At 33.6% G+C, this 19,368-nt stretch overlaps 1 protein-coding gene and 1 pseudogene across 2 annotated transcripts; one reads left to right on the forward strand and one right to left on the reverse strand.

The window, feature by feature from the left end:
• Positions 1 to 1,263: 1,263 nt before the first annotated feature.
• On the reverse strand, positions 1,264 to 14,174 carry LOC138321384 (phospholipase A and acyltransferase 2-like). 2 transcript variants are annotated; one of them, XM_069265042.1, is made up of 5 exons: positions 14,098 to 14,174; positions 5,876 to 6,020; positions 4,818 to 5,004; positions 3,964 to 4,093; positions 1,264 to 1,764 (listed from the first exon to the last, which is right to left on the reverse strand). In XM_069265042.1, the coding sequence occupies exons 2-5, from the start codon at positions 6,003 to 6,005 to the stop codon at positions 1,678 to 1,680; spliced, it is 534 nt and encodes a 177-aa protein (XP_069121143.1). In that variant the 5' UTR covers positions 6,006 to 6,020; positions 14,098 to 14,174; the 3' UTR covers positions 1,264 to 1,677. The 2 variants fall into 2 exon arrangements, with proteins under 2 accessions (XP_069121143.1, XP_069121142.1); XM_069265041.1 differs by lacking the exon at positions 14,098 to 14,174 and adding an exon at positions 10,338 to 10,466.
• Positions 14,175 to 17,090: 2,916 nt separating this feature from the next.
• On the forward strand, positions 17,091 to 19,083 carry LOC138321385 (uncharacterized; annotated as a pseudogene).
• The last annotated feature ends 285 nt before the right edge of the window (positions 19,084 to 19,368 follow it).

Raw genomic sequence — 19,368 nt, forward strand, 5'->3', positions numbered from 1 at the left:
TATGAAAACCGAGCGAATAGACTCCATCAAAACAGAGGACAGTTTAATTAAGACGCGGGACGCGTCTTTCCCGGAGCGGAAGGAAGTTATCACAAAGAATTTTGTGATAAATTTTAAAGTGCTTTGAACTTTGCGTTAATAGTTGCTAAATTTTAACATCAATTATCAGTTAATACTATTGTGTGTAATTTGACATTCCTAAGGTTATATTCTTGATCATATTTACGTTTGTGACATTTGAGATAAAATCCTTATGTGTGATAACTGTGTATATCCTCTGGCAATTTACTTTGATACCTTTTCTGAAAGATTTTAAGTTCCATTCTATTACGTAACCGGATTAATGTCACGGCCATCCTAATTGCCTAAAGGACACTGACCACGGCTGATTAATCTGCCAATGAGCGATATCTGTCAATCATAATTCTGTAATTTTATTGTATGTACATTATTTAAGCATGAAATATTTTATTTGTAAAGCAGTTAGGTCTCCGACTTTGTACGGAACACAACGGCTGTATTCTGGATACTCCAGAATAGCCATCCGTCAAGTCAAAGTTATCATCATTAAATTCCAAAGTTCAACTTCAACATTTTCTTTCGTCATCTTTACATCGTGACAAAACGTGCGGAAGTTTCCGTATGTTACTTACAAGGGAATCAAATCGATGTCTCTGTAACCGATACAGTCCATCACCACGATCACAGCTTACTTAGTTTGTAAATAATCCATGGATATAGTTGACATCAACTGTACGGGTTGTTAAGAAGGTCAACTTTATTTGTGTACGGATACTAGATATCGTCTTGTACGAGAAGTATATATTGTTCATTAATCCAAATTGTTGAACTTGTGTTTTAGTGACTACGTTTCTGTAACTTTTACTTATTTTTTTCAGAAAAAAAGCAGATTCCATACACCTTTTGATTAAAGCATAAAGTTAGTGGGATTCATACAGCTGCATCACCTGTATACGCTTTAATCACATAAGTTCATAGTTCATTTCACTGTTTCTTTCGACTCAAATGTCGTTTTCCTGGCATTTAGTTATTTGGCGTGTGATGTTTTTATGCCTTTAAATCATTGCTTTGAAGCTGTTGAAATGACTTGATCGTATGCATCGTGACTAACCTTTTTTTTCTGTTGGCGCGTACTTTATCTGCTGACTTGCTGGTAAATAATGGCAGAACATGCGCAAAATGTGTATTTCATGAAAAAGGTTTCGCAGTTAGATCATATTATATACAACAAAATGTAGCAGATGCTTCCAAAATTTTGTTTAATACAGAATTTGACTTTACAAAAGAATCAAATTGTTAAACTTGTTTAAGCAACCCTGGAAAGAAATTAACTTGGTGACATATGATTTTATGTGCTTTTTGTAATAAGGGTATGCCTTAAAATAAAATGCAAAAAAATAAACGAAATTCTTCAGAAATCAGAATATAAAAAATATATTACGTATGCCGTTTACATTACTAAAATTGCAAATAGCATTTTCCCTCTCATATGATCAATCCTACTAAAACGCTATGATAGAAGATTTTAGATACATTTTAGTCCGTTGTAAGAAGTTCATCTGAAATATAATGCAACAACTAATTCTTTTCTTTTGTCAAGATCTATTCAGTTATTCTTTTTCTCAACCTTCGCCATGCAAATTCCAAGGGGTATTGCTACTGCTTCTTCGCAAAGTACATTGCAAGGGGTGCTGCTACTGCTGCTAGTCCTACTGCTACAAAAGATGCTATGCCAATATTAGCCTGAAAATACAAAATGTAAATGTATAAGCATGGCATGTGATCGAGCAGGCTTCAGTTTCATCAACGCTCATTAACTTTAACAAATTCCTGATGTCCTTAAATTCACCATACATTATTTATATTTCTATGTTATAAATTAGATGTTTTAGATACTGTGCTTTGTCTGAATAAGCATGTCCCTATGTCACGTTATACCCTGTACATGTAAATCTATGGAAGTTGTTCTTATAACGTATGAGAGGCGAGCGAATGTATTGGTTGAGAGTGTCACTTTGAACCTGCATGGCCCTGTCCTTGTACGTGCAAGCTTCACCTGGCGCCAGCCAGGTGAAACCATGTCTGCGAATTACCCAGGTCTATTAGACGGACATATAAGCATTAGTTAGAAGCCTGCCGCAATGCTAGAAATGCCTGTTGATTTAATTTATAAATATAGAAATGTAGTATTTATCTTATTAGTCAATATACAATATACTTAACTTAATTAGTTTTCTATTATAAGTTGTTAATAACTTGTCCGTAACATAATGTATTTGTATAGGAAAAGTGATTGTAAAATAAATTTTATTAATTTGTGACTATTTGTAACCATGAAAATAATAATATAATTTATTATAAAAATACAAATTTAATTGAATAGATACCTATAGAGATTTCTTAGATCTTCTGTTCTTAGATTTACAATAAGAAATCTATTTTCAGATTTTCAGAGATTTCCCAACATAGCGGACATTGCAAAGTTTGTGGTTTCCATCGGATAGTTTGGTAACTTAGGCCTATAAACATTAAAAACGTGAGAAATCATTTACAGTAGTGTTTGTTTTTGAAGTAATTCGCATTAGATGAAGTCACAAAATTTATTGAAAAGACAGATGATTGTTTCCTAATCGGCCGATCTAACTCAGCTGTAATACATGTGAATGTGACACCACCAACCCGAGCAGGCTGCTACTTAGGGCCGCTGATATGTTGGTCAGGGAAGGATCACACCTCTTCTGTTTACTATCAAGCTATTGCCATAATGCCTGGTAGTATGTAGGTATGTCTAGGATTTGCGAATTTAACCATATGGAAACGTCTGGATTTGCCTATTATATATTTCCCTATATATTGTTTCAAAACGACTAATGACTTCTCGAAAACTAATTTGCCAAGAGATCTGATGAAGGTAGCATGTTAGAGTAAATCACCAAAGCTGTTTAAATAAATTACCTTGGCCTTTCAACGAAGGCCACATAGATTATTAAGGCTAAGGCAAACGGTTTCTTTTTAATATCGAAGAGGCCCAGAGACCTGATATGATCACGACCTCTACCACGCTTACCTGTCCACACACTCAATCTGCTAAGTTGCGGTTACTATTGTGAGAATACCTATCACTACTTTTGTTAGTGTCAAAGATACGTAGCTTCTCGCACATATCTAATTGAATCTTTAGATAATTTAGATATACACTGTACATGTCCCATTATCTCTTGATTTATTATTGTTTCATTAGATCCAGCGGAAGATTTTAACATGTTTACTTCATAAATGTATATATAAATATCTGTATGTAAATGTAAGTTACCGTTTTTGATGCCAATGTAAGTTTCCAGTCTATGTTGTCATCTGTCTATGTAACTTTGTAAGGAGATGGCTTCATAAGTTGTTATAACTTGTGCCAGATCCTTTTTTCAAGTTTGTTTCATAAAATATGTTTAAAGTCAAAGTTTACATACTGCTGCGATAGATACGATGTATGTACGTTTTGACAGTACAACTATAATTTTCCAACTGGAAGAATACATAAATATATGTATTGACAATGAATCCGCCCGAAGATGCCTGTGAAGGCAGAAAGGCTTGAGTTTTATTATTTATTTAACTTTCCAATTAGTATGAAAATAGCGGAGGGCGGAAGCTGAAAAATGTGTTATTTTAAAAACTAGAAACGTTTTCTAGAAACGTTTTACCTATCAGGCGACTCTTTTATTTATTATAATTGTGACTGGAGCAGTATTTAAGTTTGTTACATTACCACACTTACTTTATGAGAAATGATGACGGTAAGATCTAGGGAGCAGGTAGACGCACTACATTCCGGATTTCCCCTACCCACCCACCAATCATACAATATCCTGTAAACGTGGGGACATAACACCATATTGTAACTACCATAACCTCACCAGTCAAGCACGCCAACTATTAAAAACTTACCTGATGAGACAAACTTTTCCCATATCTAAGAAAGGCTGCAAAATGTTCACAGTTGTTCACCAGAACATCATAGCCTATCTGTCCGATACTTGCCATTGCCATCTCTACTATCTTATCTGCTGGGAGAGGACTAAAAAATTAAAGAATTCCCAACCGGGTTCAATTAAAATGATACATGTATATCAATAATAAACAAGACAATTTGAACCACATTAACAACGACCTAGACATTCAAAAGTACATTTTGGAAGTAGGAGGAGATTAGTGTTAGTGTCATGAATCGCGAAAACTTATTGTTGTGTAATTTAGGAACTTAAACGGAAAGATGGTTAAGGTGTAGAGCAGAAATGTCAATTAATGATGGTTATTTCATCGGACTTTACAACTTCAAAATCGTTCATTTCAACTTCCCAACACTATATTAAGTTAATGTTATCGACGACATTTTATTTTGCATATTTGATTTGTTACCACATTTAGGTTTTGATACCCAAAGTGGAGTGCAGGGATACTGCCACGCTTTGTGTTTCATTTTTTACGTTTTCCGAATGGCTCAAAAAGTATGAAGTAATTCGCAATTAAGTAATACTGACTACATACAATAATAACTGGTTTAAAACCTTATTTATTGAGAATTATTAAAATCAGGTTAGAAACGATTATAACAAGCGTTTCACTGTGAATTGATAAAGCATGTTATTGGTCGTCATACTGACGTTACGCTATTTGTTTGCTAATGAGTTTATTAATGACAAACACTATCGTGACATTTGTTATGACGGCATAACACAAGTCGACACATTATATACTTACTTACTAATTTACATAAAAACAAACTAAGTTAAGTTGAATACCTTAATATCATGTCCTTGTCATTATTCTTCTTTGCATAACAACCTTTCACTACATCCCAAAAGTCGTCAATTTGCACATAAGCCTTATTGTACATCTTCCCACCGATTGTGTAAACAATTGTCGAGTTGGAAGCTCCGTTGATAACATCAATATCACGTCCGGCAAGGTGGGCAATTTTCGGATTGCCTGCAAAGGTAAAGAAAATATTTTCACTCATACCTACAGGTGTAATACTGGCTGAGGCTGTTTTGCATGGCTACATATGTAATAAAGCCCTGTGACGTCACAGCGTCAACATAATTTCAATTTATTATGTACATTTTTTTCAGAAACTAGGCTCGGTTTACCATAAAAGATACAAACAATGGGATTTGCGTAAAAAAATATCACGTAATATTCATGTGTGGAGAATTGACTTGCAGTCGCGTTTTTTTTCGAATCTATTTCAAAATTGCTTATAATCTTAGTAGTGAAATTGCAATAAAACGTCGAGGTATGAGAGCAAAATACTTTTTCATACGTGGATATGAAGGACAGGGATATTCTACCCTCGGGATCACAAAATATTGTGAAACCCTCGCCAGTCCTACGGTTTTATAACGTTTTGTGACTGTCCGATAGAATATCCTATCCTTCAATGTATAAATTGTGCAAATAAAATATGTTTAAATCAAAGAGTCTTATAGTATATTCCTGAAAACAGCACCACACTAAATAACATTTCTTTAGAGTCAATAGCACAATGATTTCACCTCTTTCGTTCAATACACATGTATTCTAGATTATAAGATTCATCTAGATATCTGTTAATTCAAAGGAAACACTATAAGAAATAATTCAATCTTGCTCGTAACGTGCATTTTCATTTGCTGAAAAAATTATTATCAATATCATTTATATTATACGTAATAAAATGACACCGCAATGATTTCATGGAAAAAAAGCGTCCCCCAAATACTATTCCCGAGATAAAATTGAATTAGATTTTTTGAAGTTATGGAAAATATAAAAAAAATCTAAATATTTATCTATATACTTTAATGCAGTCAGTTTATACCTTGAAAAACACCTATATAAACACCCCAGTGTGTGTAAAATCCTCTCGGAAACTCCACCATATCACCAATATTTAGCTCCTGCAGGACTTTAGCATTATGAACGTCATATGGCACCACGGAATTAAACATTCTGAATATCAATTTCTGTAAAAAAGATTGGGAGAAATTTACTACTGTAATTAATTGAAATATCAGACAATTTAGCGAAAAAGGAAACAAAATTAATTATTTAGGAAACAGTTCAGTATATTTAAGTTCACATTTATTGTGCAGGGGCGTAGGCATTTTCAATTCATTATAAATAAGAAAAAAATAGAAAAATCAACTCAGGGTCGATAATTTGACATGAATTTGAGATACAAATGTATCTTCGAGTTGAATTGACCTCATCAACACGTCTTTTCAGGTGGAATTTGATATTTAGCCTTTACCAGTACTTTGTATAACAATTTTGATAAAAATAATTACAGAAAAAGTATTTTTCACAACCATTATAACCAAGGTTAAATAAATGAATATTAATTATTCTTGTTCGTCCGAAAAAGAAACATATGATCGGTCTTAAAATCGAAGGAAAGCGGAGTATCCGGCAAAACACACTAGTCATATAGGCGACCCCATTCATAATTATTCAAGATTTGACCCTCGTCCGTCTTGCTGAAAATAATAAACCTAAGAACGCTGTCATCCGATCATTTTTATACTGAGTCACGTAATCCTTACTTAAACACTCACAAACACAATGATACAATGTGTGAGAAATGTATTTTTACCACAATACGTCGTGTTAGTCCACTCTTAGGTCATTGTATTAATGTACTGGGTGCTGGATAAATATATTGATATTTCACTAGTGAAATAACACCTTCCAGTGTTTTGATTGGTGGAGAAATTGAACTTTGACCTATAGCTAGTGCACTTCGTTTGCGCGCATCTATAGTCCGCGATTGATTTTGTTTTGAATTTAATGACAATGGCTCATTATGGTTCAAAGACGTAAGTTTATCTCAATTTAAACAAATAACGATGTTATTTATAAAACGAATTTAATAATAATAAAATATTATGAAAATATGTTTTTGAATATTAATTAGCTTTTTCACAATGTGGGTCATATCAGTACGCCTATTTTGCATACAAAGCAAGCAGATACAGGTCACACGACACTCTGGGAGAGATTGGTCACACGACTCGTATCCATTGGTTATGGAATTTATTTCCTCCGCTAAAGCTCGTGTTTTTTGTAACTTTTAAAACATAATTAATTCGAGTGAAATGAATTTCATATCCAATAGATGTGCTCAGTACACAGAATAAAACAGGCAGTGTTATACATTAACTTAAAAGTGACACACTTTTGTTAAAGGTATGGATTCCAGGTAAATACTTTACATATATTTATATATAATACCTGAAATTTTCACATGTTTATTTTTGATGTTTTCCTTTTATTTGCGTATTAAAACAGGAAATATATGTCTCAGAGCTTCGGTTTAAGTGTGTGGCGTATATGGTTTAAGTGTGTGGCGTATATGAATTATCTGGAAATTTCATATATTTATTGCTTCTTCTTTCGTTCGATGTAACCGTGTAGATGAAACTATGTACACGTCAGTTTAGTTTAAACATTTTTCATTGCCTTCAATGAGCAGGGGAATCGGAATAAGAATTACAACTTTGGCACTTAGAGGCGGGTAGACAATTGTAATAAGCAAACGTATCTATTTTCACATGTTGGCTTTTTCCAATACAAGTGCATTGTGTACCTGTATAAGGTATATGTTGTGTATTATGGCCTGGTTGAGAGGGCACTATTGCCTCATAGTATTGTCGAGGGATGGAATAGTGCCCGAGCCGAAGGCGAGGGCATTATCCCATCATGAGACAATATTATGAGGCAATAGTGCCCTCTCAACCAGGCCATAATGGGTTTAGTACATCACCCAGACATGAGACTGTTTTTCATGTCATCGTAATAGAAGCACGTCAAGCCGCTTGCCCGGGCACTATTGCAAATAGTACCCATGTGTGTAGCCAATCATAATCCAGTATTCTGTCACGTGATGTACTAATGTGTCTTAATGACATTTTGTAAAACTTATTCCGCTAAGTAAGATAAACTTATTAGTTTTATTTTATTTTAACAAATTGAAAACAAAAATTGATCAACGCAATACATGTTCATGATTTGAACCTCGTCCGTCTTGATGAAAATCGTAAACTCTGTAATCTGAGTTATAGTATTATACTGAGTTACACCAGGAAGTATAAACCTGCATGGAAAACTCTGACAATCATGAGGATGTAAACGTGTAATACGTCTCTCTGTCAGACAAAAAACTGATAATCTGATTAATTTCTGAAAAACAGTAAAGTGTGTTTGTGATCAAGTTTTAGTTACGATGTTGATATATTAGTCAAAGGCTTCAATCCTTACTTAGACAGTCTAGTCACAAAAACAATGGTATCATGTGTGAGAACATAGATATAGGTGATAATGTGTTTATCAGAGATCTGTATCTCTAAACCAAGGTGGGTATTTATAATATCCCTGACTCTTTATCAGTAATCACATTCACACCACACTATCACACAAACTCACCTGTAAATCGCAGTACACAGAATAAAAAAGACATGTAATATACCTTTGTTAGAGATGAATTCAGTGTTGATCTATTTATATCTATTTATGTATGATACCTTGAATTACAACACCGAAACGGAAGTTTGTAATGCGCAGACTCAATTTATTGTAACTATAGAGTTATTTATCACCTTCTGAAAGAGTTCCAGTCGTAATATACATTCTACGTCTTTATTAAGTTCCATGTTTACGTCCATAATCACGACCTTTAGTGAAACACAACTAAGATATACATAAATAAAACGCAAGTTGGCTTACGTCTACGTTTATGTCTACGTGTAGTTTACGACCTTTAGTGAATGTTCACAGATTTTTTTTCTGGTATTTTCCTTTTTCGTTACGTAGTATAAGAGGAGGGTTTCGGTTTAAGTGTTTGACATACTTATATATACGTATCCATGGGCACAGACCACCTGTTGTACCTGTAGATTTCATATATTTATTGCTTCGTCTTTCGATTGATGTAACACGTATAGATGTAACTATGTACACGTCAGTTTAGTTTAATTTTTGGGAAAGCCAAAATGAGTTCAAACCATACATAATCCTTTATCTGAAGATATTTTTCCTTTATCAGTATTTGAATAGATAAATCAGAAAAATAAATCTTTTTTACATAAATTACAATAAAGGTTAAATAAGTCTATATCAATTGTTCTTGTTCATCCGAATGGAGGCATATAATCGGTCTTAAATAAAGGAAAGCAGATAATCCGGAAAACACACGTAATCTTACATGTGACCCTATTCATAACTGCTCAAGATTTGAACCTCGTCCGTTGTGCTGATAATAATAAAAGCGCGAAAACTTTGCAATCCGATCACGATTATATTGAGTTACACCAGGATGTATAAACCTGCATGCAAAGTTTTCACCAGTAGGAGCTAATTATATGTAGATATACAAGATGATGTCAGGAAAACAATAACTGATAAGCTGATTAATTTCTAAAGAACAGTAAAGTGTGTTTGTAATCAAGTTTTAGTTACGATGTTGATATATTAGTCATAGGCTTAAATCCACATATATATAATGTGTGAGAACATAGACATACTAGGTGATACTGTGATTGTCAAATCTATATCTCTATACCAAGATGTCTACGTATAATTATCTAGAATCTTTATCAGTAATCAAATTCACACTACACTATCACACAAACTCACCTGTATATCTCAGTACACAGAATAAAAAAGACATATATACCTTTGTTAGAGATGGATTCCAGGTATTTTTTTTTACATCTATTTATGTGTGATATCTGGAATTTTCACACATTTTTTCTGGTGTTTCCTTTCACGTTACGTAGTAATGAAGGAGGGTTTCGGTTTAAGTGGTTGGCATACTTGAATATCATTATTCATGAGCACAAGCCATCTGTTATACCTGGATATTTTATATACTTATTGCTTCATCTATCTTTCGTTTAATGTAACCCGTATAGATGAAACTATGTACACGTCAGTTTAGTTTATTTTTGGGGTAGAGAAAAGGGGTGCAAACCATAATAGTCCTTTATCTGAAGATATTTTGCCTTTAGCAGTATTTTGTGTATGAATATTAAGAAAATAATTCAGAAAAATACAACTTTTGCACATAAATTACAATAAAGATTAGATATGTCTATATCAGCCATAGGCTTAAATCCGCATATAAACACTCTAGTCACAAAACAATATCATGTGGCAGAACATAGACAGAGGTGATATTGTGATTGTTGGAGATCTATATATCTATACCAAGATGCATATTTATAAATATACAGAATCTTTATCAGTAATCACATTCACACCACCACACTATCACACAAACTCACCTGTAAATCGCAGTAGACAGAATGGAAAAGACGCAATATACCTTTGTTAGAGATGGATTCCAGGTAATTTTATTTATATCTATTTATGTATGATACCTGAAATTTTCACAGATTTTTTCCGGGTGTTTCATTTTACATAAGATAGTACATGTATTGAGGGATGGTTTCCGGAAAACACACGTAGTCGTACATGTGACCTTATTCATAAATGTAATCAAAGTTTTCACCAGTACGAGGTAATTATATGTAGATATACAAGATGATGTCAGGAAAACAATAACTGATAAGCTGATTAATTTCTAAAGAACAGTAAAGTGTGTTTGTAATCAAGTTTTAGTTACGATGTTGATATATTAGTCATAGGCTTAAATCCACATATATATAATGTGTGAGAACATAGACATAGGTAATATTGTGATTGTCAAATCTATATCTCTATACCAAGATGTCTACGTATAGTTATCTAGAATCTTTATCAGTAATCAAATTCACACTACGCTATCACACAAACTCACCTGTATATCTCAGTACACAGAATAAAAAAAGACATATATACTTTTGTTAGAGATGGATTCCAGGTAAAAATTTTTTTACATCTATTTATGTATGATATCTGGAATTTTCACACATTTTTTCTGGTGTTTCCTTTCACGTTACGTAGTAATGAAGGAGGGTTTCGGTTTAAGTGGTTGGCATACTTGAATATCATTATTCATGAGCACAAGCCATCTGTTATACCTGGATATTTCATATATTTATTGCTTCATCTATCTTTCGTTTAATGTAACCCGTATAGATGAAACTATGTACACGTCAGTTTAGTTTATTTTTGGGGTAGAGAAAAGGGGTGCAAACCATAATAGTCCTTTATCTGAAGATATTTTGCCTTTAGCAGTATTTTGTATATGAATATTAAGAAAATAATTCAGAAAAATACAACTTTTGCACATAAATTACAATAAAGATTAGATATGTCTATATCAGCCATAGGCTTAAATCCGCATATAAACACTCTAGTCACAAAACAATATCATTTGGCAGAACATAGACAGAGGTGATATTGTGATTGTTGGTTGGAGATATTTATAAATATACAGAATCTTTATCAGTAATCACATTCACACCACACTATCACACAAACTCACCTGTAAATCGCAGTAGACAAAATGGAAAAGACGCAATATACCTTTGTTAGAGATGGATTCAAGGTAATTTTATTTATATCTATTTATGTATGATACCTGAAATTTTCACAGATTTTTTGCGGGTGTTTCATTTTACATAAGATAGTACATGTATTGAGGGATGGTTTCCGGAAAACACACGTAGTCGTACATGTGACCTTATTCATAAATGTAATCATAGTTTTCACCAGTACGAGGTAATTATATGTAGATATACAAGATGATGTCAGGAAAACAATAACTGATAAGCTGATTAATTTCTAAGAACAGTAAAGTGTGTTTGTAATCAAGTTTTAGTTACGATGTTGATATATTAGTCATAGGCTTAAATCCACATATATATAATGTGTGAGAACATAGACATAGGTAATATTGTGATTGTCAAATCTATATCTCTATACCAAGATGTCTACGTATAGTTATCTAGAATCTTTATCAGTAATCAAATTCACACTACGCTATCACACAAACTCACCTGTATATCTCAGTACACAGAATAAAAAAGACATATATACCTTTGTTAGAGATGGATTCCAGGTATTTTTTTTTACATCTATTTATGTGTGATATCTGGAATTTTCACACATTTTTTCTGGTGTTTCCTTTCACGTTACGTAGTAATGAAAGGGGGTTTCGGTTTAAGTGGTTGGCATACTTGAATATCATTATTCATGAGCACAAGCCATCTGTTATACCTGGATATTTTATATACTTATTGCTTCATCTATCTTTCGTTTAATGTAACCCGTATAGATGAAACTATGTACACGTCAGTTTAGTTTATTTTTGGGGTAGAGAAAAGGGGTGCAAACCATAATAGTCCTTTATCTGAAGATATTTTGCCTTTAGCAGTATTTTGTATATGAATATTAAGAAAATAATTCAGAAAAATACAACTTTTGCACATAAATTATATTATAAAGATTAGATATGTCTATATCAGCCATAGGCTTAAATCCGCATATAAACACTCTAGTCACAAAACAATATCATGTGGCAGAACATAGACAGAGGTGATATTGTGATTGTTGGAGATCTATATATCTATACCAAGATGCATATTTATAAATATACAGAATCTTTATCAGTAATCACATAAATGTAATCATAGTTTTCACCAGTACGAGGTAATTAGGGTATGTAGATATACAAGATGATGTCAGGAAAACAATAACTGATAATCTGATTAATTTCTGAAGAACAGTAAAGTGTGTTTGTGATCAAGTTTTAGTTACGATGTTGATATATTAGTCATAGGCTTGAAATCCACATATATATAATGTGTGAGAACATAGACATAGGTAATATTGTGATTGTCAAATCTATATCTCTATACCAAGATGTCTACGTATAGTTATCTAGAATCTTTATCAGTAATCAAATTCACACTACGCTATCACACAAACTCACCTGTATATCTCAGTACACAGAATAAAAAAGACATATATACCTTTGTTAGAGATGGATTCCAGGTAAAAAATTTTTTACATCTATTTATGTATGATATCTGGAATTTTCACACATTTTTTCTGGTGTTTCCTTTCACGTTTCGTAGTAATGAAGGAGGGTTTCGGTTTAAGTGGTTGACATACTTGAATATAATTATTCATGAGCACAAGCCATCTGTTATACCTGGATATTTTATATACTTATTGCTTCATCTATCTTTCGTTTAATGTAACCCGTATAGATGAAACTATGTACACGTCAGTTTAGTTTAATTTTTGGGGTAGCCAAAGGTGGTGCAAACCATACATAGTCCTTTATCTGAAGATATTTTGCCTTTAGCAGTATTTTGTATATGAATATTAATAAAATAATTCAGAAAAATACACCTTTTGCACATAAATTACAATAAAGATTAGATATGTCTATATCAGCCATAGGCTTAAATCCGCATATAAACACTCTAGTCACAAAACAATATCATGTGTGAGAACATAGACAGAGGTGATATTGTGATTGTTGGAGATCTATATATCTATACCAAGATGCATATTTATAAATATACAGAATCTTTATCAGTAATCACATTCACACCACACTATCACACAAACTCACCTGTAAATCGCAGTAGACAGATTGGAAAAGACGCAATATACCTTTGTTAGAGATGGATTCAAGGTAATTTTATTTATATCTATTTATGTATGATACCTGAAATTTTCACAGATTTTTTCCGGGTGTTTCATTTTACATAAAATAGTACATGTATTGAGGGATGGTTTCCGGAAAACACACGTAGTCGTACATGTGACCTTATTCATAAATGTAATCATAGTTTTCACCAGTACGAGGTAATTATATGTAGATATACAAGATGATGTCAGGAAAACAATAACTGATAAGCTGATTAATTTCTTAAGAACAGTAAAGTGTGTTTGTAATCAAGTTTTAGTTACGATGTTGATATATTAGTCATAGGCTTAAATCCACATATATATAATGTGTGAGAACATAGACATAGGTAATATTGTGATTGTCAAATCTATATCTCTATACCAAGATGTCTACGTATAGTTATCTAGAATCTTTATCAGTAATCAAATTCACACTACGCTATCACACAAACTCACCTGTAAATCTCAGTACACAGAATAAAAAAAGACACGTAATGTACCTTTGTTAGAGATGGATTCCAGTTAAATTTATTTACATCTATTTATGTACGATACCTGGAATTTTCACAGATTTATTTCTGGTGTTTTCCTTTTACGTTACGTATTATAGGTGGAAACATATGTCTGAAGGTTTCGGTTTTAGTGTTTGGTATACATGAATATGAATACCCATGGACACAGACCACCTAGGCTTCTTATACCTAGGAATTTCATATATTTAGTGCTTCTTCTTTCGTTTTATGTAACCCGTATACATTAAACAATGTACACGTCAGTTTAGTTTAGTTTAAACATATTTCATTGCCTTCAATGAATTATTTTGAAAAAAAGGTTGTGCATTCTTCATTGATATCTATCTCTCCAGTATTTCAAAGCTTTTAATCCTAGTTCATGTTATACTCGTATTTAAAATTACTACATAAAGTTCTACTTATTTTGTGGTATTATCTACATTTTTTTCTGGTAAATTGTTCAAGAACTCAAATTCACCGTGGACAAAACACTTACTGGTTATGAGATGATACTTGGTAGGGTAATGTTTGGGCAGGATTCGTATGCTGTGCGTTGTTGCTGTATTACCTCCTTTATTTCTTTTCATTTATTTGTGAATCTTTGGCAGACCACAAAAAGGTCTTTCTTTGAAATAAAAACATGTGTAAATGTCCCTTTCTTTCACAGATATGTTGGTTTCTAGATCAGCGGTATTAAGTAATTCTTATTTTCGATCTCACCCAGTTTTGAGTAAAAACTTGCTGTTAATAACTCCAGCTTCAAAATACTCAATATTCATAGAAACTATTCTCCTTCTATGTTTGATTACAATTGATTGGTCAAAGTGTTTCTACAGTAGCTTCTTCTTTACTGGTTAGGTGTTCTTTTTCTTTTTAAAAGTTTTTATTTTGCTATAGTTCTGTACTTTCTAATGTTTCAAAAACCGCTTCTAGTGTGTAATTCCATCCCTTTTTCTTGATATAATGATGATTGGTTCTATACTAAATCTTAGAAACCATTTTTATCAGTAAATGAACATATTGGAAATAAAAACAAAGACAACTGATATAGGCAAAAATTTATTAATAGCTATTTATAGTAGTGCATCCCTTTATACAAATTAAATCTTAGATTTATCAACAATTCAGTTTTATTAATACTGTTACTTACTTTACATTTCCTTTGGTATACAATTGTGTTCGAATCAAATACTTAATATCACTGTGTAACCAGGGTTGATATACAATATAATATTGTTTAGCGAGTAAATGACATGATACTATAAGATATAATACATCACCACAAAGAATACAACCCGATTTTGTATTTTAGATATTACGTCGTATCTACGAAAAACATAGCTCATCCATCACAAGAATATAATTTTATGATATGATATATCGAAGGTAGACATTTAGAAGAATCTGTTTCACATCTGGTGTAGTGGCGTGCCAGATAGATTAAGGTTAAACTTATTACCTTTTGGAACCAAAATAAAACTCTATGATCCCGAATGTGATTAATGGGACAACACAAAATATCGATTATTATTGTTTGATTATTGGCTTTCGACTGGGTCTTATATCGCCCCATAATGCACCTACTCTTGTCAGAAAAGGAGAAGATAACACCTGCTCCGACACATTAGTAATTCAAAACATAGTTATCTATTAATTAACTTAAAACAATTAATGTATTCACTATTATTAGTATGGTATTAATATACATGTATAAAACGAGAATTGATTACAAAACTCAATTGTAAACAAGTCAATATGTTACGAAAATTTTTTAGTAATTTTATTCAAAAGTGAATGGGTAAGTATTTAATTTAATTCAATTCCAATTTTCTGCCTTATAATAAAACATTTTAGGCCACCGTCCGATTTAACATTGATGGAGATTTTATTCAAATGTATTTTTTTCTAATAATTCTTACATACTCTTTTCTCTGTCCTATTGCCGTGAGGTTGATAGTGGTTTTCCGTGAGATTAAATTGATTGTTTGAATATTTCTTATCTTGTCGTTAAGGATATGAACCTTCGTAGTCCTAAAGACGCTTTCACATCCCTCATGCTCGTGTCCTGTGTCCTTAAATTGTCAATGTTTATTATCTCAATAGATTTGCGATATTTGAAGGCTGAAATAAATTCCATCATATTGGCGATTCTTCACAGTACTTTACAGACAATATTCATTAAAATGTTCCAGCAATCTCTTCTTCACTAAGGCTGCATATCGACATATCTTTACAAGGAACGTACGTCGTATAGTGTGATGAATCTAGTATTCGGAGGAGATAATCCATTACAAATCTTATAAAATCTGCATCTGTATCGTCAAACAAAACAAACACATGATAATGTTATTTATATTTACCTAAATGTTCTTTCACTATTTTCTTCCTAAATATCCCAAACAAAATTTTGATTTCGAAATAAAACATATATGCTACAACAAACGCTGTAAGTAGTAACGATAAACAAAGCAATACTAATAGCAACATGATTGTTGTCTGGTCGGAATACTACCACCTTAATTATCCCTTCATGTCCCAGGAAGACATTATTTGTGTCCAAGAAAAGAAACGAGTTCATCTAAAAGTTTATTTCATGTTTGATTATACTGGTGCACTCTAGTAATAAACAGAATAACTGTTGTGTTAGTATATATATGATTAAATGAGCAAATGTACTTTTTTCAATCCTATCAATAACACTGAAACGAAATAGCATATGGAAGAAACATTTTATGTTTTTCACAAGATTTTCCTCTGAAACATGTGTCAAGGACTATTGTTTTCTTTTGTAAAGATCTAATTATTTGCTATTCTTTGTTTTTCTCCAAACTTCCAAAAGCCGCCTTGAATAGCAATTCAGCTCCTACCAGTAAAGCATCAGCCTGAAAATACACAGTTGAATAATTATCACAGATAAGCAATCATGGCATGTGATCAAGCAGGCCCCAGTTTCATCAACGCTCCTTAACGTTAACAAATGCCTTACTATATCTTTATCCATTTCCATAATGACTAAACGACTTCTCGACAACTAATTTGACCAGAAATCTTATGAAGGTAGCATGTTGGAGAAAGTAACATATTTTTTTTAAAATAAAAGATATTGGCCTTTCAACGTAGGTCACATGGATCATTACGTCTAAATATTCACAAGGTCTCAATATTTTAGGATTGGTATGATGTACCAGTATGACCATGTAGCAGGTGATTGTGGTCGTAAAGTTCACATAATGCATATTATAATTGTTATAAGTTAAAACGTTAAATAGTACTCTAGAACGTTACAAATTTCACACTTGGGGCGATTTGACACAGGGACTAAAGATTCCTGACACGGGGAGGGGGGTTTCAATTGGATACTCTGGATTTCCACAAGTAATTGAAACATCCTTAATACTGATTACAGACGTGTACGGTAATCAAAGTTATTGAAGCCATTATAGAAGTTCAGTATGTGTCATACGTAAGGTCACAGGAGTTACCCCCCTTTGACAGTAGTCAATAATTTAGAGTTATTCGCTTTGCATAGAAAAGCATTGTATAGAATGTTATCCCAGCATGTTAACATCTGGTCATCGACAGGTTAGCAAATAAGAGGCACATGTTTGCAGAGAATTTTAATTGTACTGTACGGATTTCATAAGTATGCCAAGAGGTCTTGGAATTAGGAAGCGGCGAGGTCCCGGGGTGGCTTTGTCTCCGCCCCCAGAGAAAAGAAAGGGGGGAAGGCGAGCAGTTCCCCTCCCAAAAAGGACGGAGACCGCCGCTGGCGAGACCCGGAGGGAGACTCCACGTGGTCAGCTGCCAGAGGTACCAGTAGTAGAGCTAGAGGAGGTACAAGTGGAGGATGGGATCACAGGTATGGGCATAGAGCCCGAACCGCAGATGTTATTTAATGTACATGATAATGGTACCAATAATAGCACTACCCCCGAGATCGAAATCATCCCCCTGGAGTCCGACTCCATCGGTGACCATGTGCCCCGGGCTATAAAACAAAAAATCTGGGGTCACGAGTATATAAATTTGGCCCTTCTTTTAAAGGGCTACTCAGAATTGAATGACTTTTGGACTAGTGCGCCGATGGTTGCCGGGTCCTGTGGGATGATAGAGACCCGCCCCCTACTTGTAAAGAGAAAATACCAAATGTGGAGAAATGAACAGATGCTTTCCACATTTATATGTCCATTTATTTGGAAAGATTCCCCGCTAAGGAGCAGGAACTTTTGCAGTATGTAAAAGAATACGTGGGGCAGCTTGTCAGGGTGTGCCGGGGGTTGGCGAGTGTATGATGAGCAATTTAGGGCTCGTCTTAATCAATCTCCTGGTTTAGCATGGAACCAAATTAATTCAAACCTTTGGCTCCGGGTAATGACCCCTCAAGCCGGTGGAATGGGGAAGAACAATGTGGTCAAGGGAGGTAACAAGGAGTAGGGTGGGAAACATTCCAAACCATCACCTTGCTTTGGCTTCAATAGGGGTAAATGTACGTATAGTAACTGCAGGTGCACTCATGTTTGCAGTATTTGTGCTGCTGACCATAGTGCATTGCAGTGCACTACGTCTTTTCGGCCCTCAGATGCAAGTTCCAGTCAAGGAAAAAAACCCATGGCAGTGTCCAGTCTGGGAAAAACCCCAATAAATAGTGAGAAATTAAAATAGGAATTGCTTGATTACCCAAACCATCAAATCACACAGGAGCTTGTTGACGGTTTTTCAGACGTATTTCCTTTGCATTATCAGGGTATTAGGGAGGATACTGATTGTTTAAATTTAGGTTCAGTCAGACAGAATGTCAATATGGCCCTTAAAAAGTTCAAAAAGAGGTGGATCTTGGAAGGGTTGCCGGTCCATTTAAGGAAAGACCTTTACCAAATTTGAGACTTTCTCCTTTGGGTCTGATTCCAAAGAGTACACCGGGGGAGTTTCGTTTAATTTACCACTTGTCACATCCTGAAGATAATTCGGTTAATTCTGGATTTGTGTTCTGTTCAGTATACCAAATTTGATGCGGCGATTGAATTGGTCCAAAATTTAGGTCAAGGGGCTTTATTAGCAAAATCCGATATCAAATCAGCTTTTAGGTTACTGCCAATATCTCCACAAGACTCTGATTTATTGGGATTTAAGCTGCAGGGTTATTATTATTTTGATAAATGCTTACCGATGGGATGTTCATTATCTTGCAGCTTATTTGAGAAATTTTCAAGTGCGT

This window comes from Argopecten irradians, chromosome 4 (assembly GCF_041381155.1).
Source record: "Argopecten irradians isolate NY chromosome 4, Ai_NY, whole genome shotgun sequence".
NCBI classification, from domain to species: Eukaryota; Metazoa; Mollusca; class Bivalvia; order Pectinida; family Pectinidae; genus Argopecten; species Argopecten irradians.

Coding starts and splice junctions, on each gene's coding strand:
- LOC138321384 (XM_069265042.1), bottom strand. CDS start 6,005: ATGTTTAATTCCGTGGTGCCATATGACGTTCATAATGCTAAAGTCCTG. Junction 5,005..5,875: donor TTATATAGGTGTTTTTCAAG/GTATAAACTGAC, acceptor TTACCTTTGCAG/GCAATCCGAAAATTGCCCAC. Junction 1,765..3,963: donor GGAAAAGTTTGTCTCATCAG/GTAAGTTTTTAA, acceptor TTGTATTTTCAG/GCTAATATTGGCATAGCATC.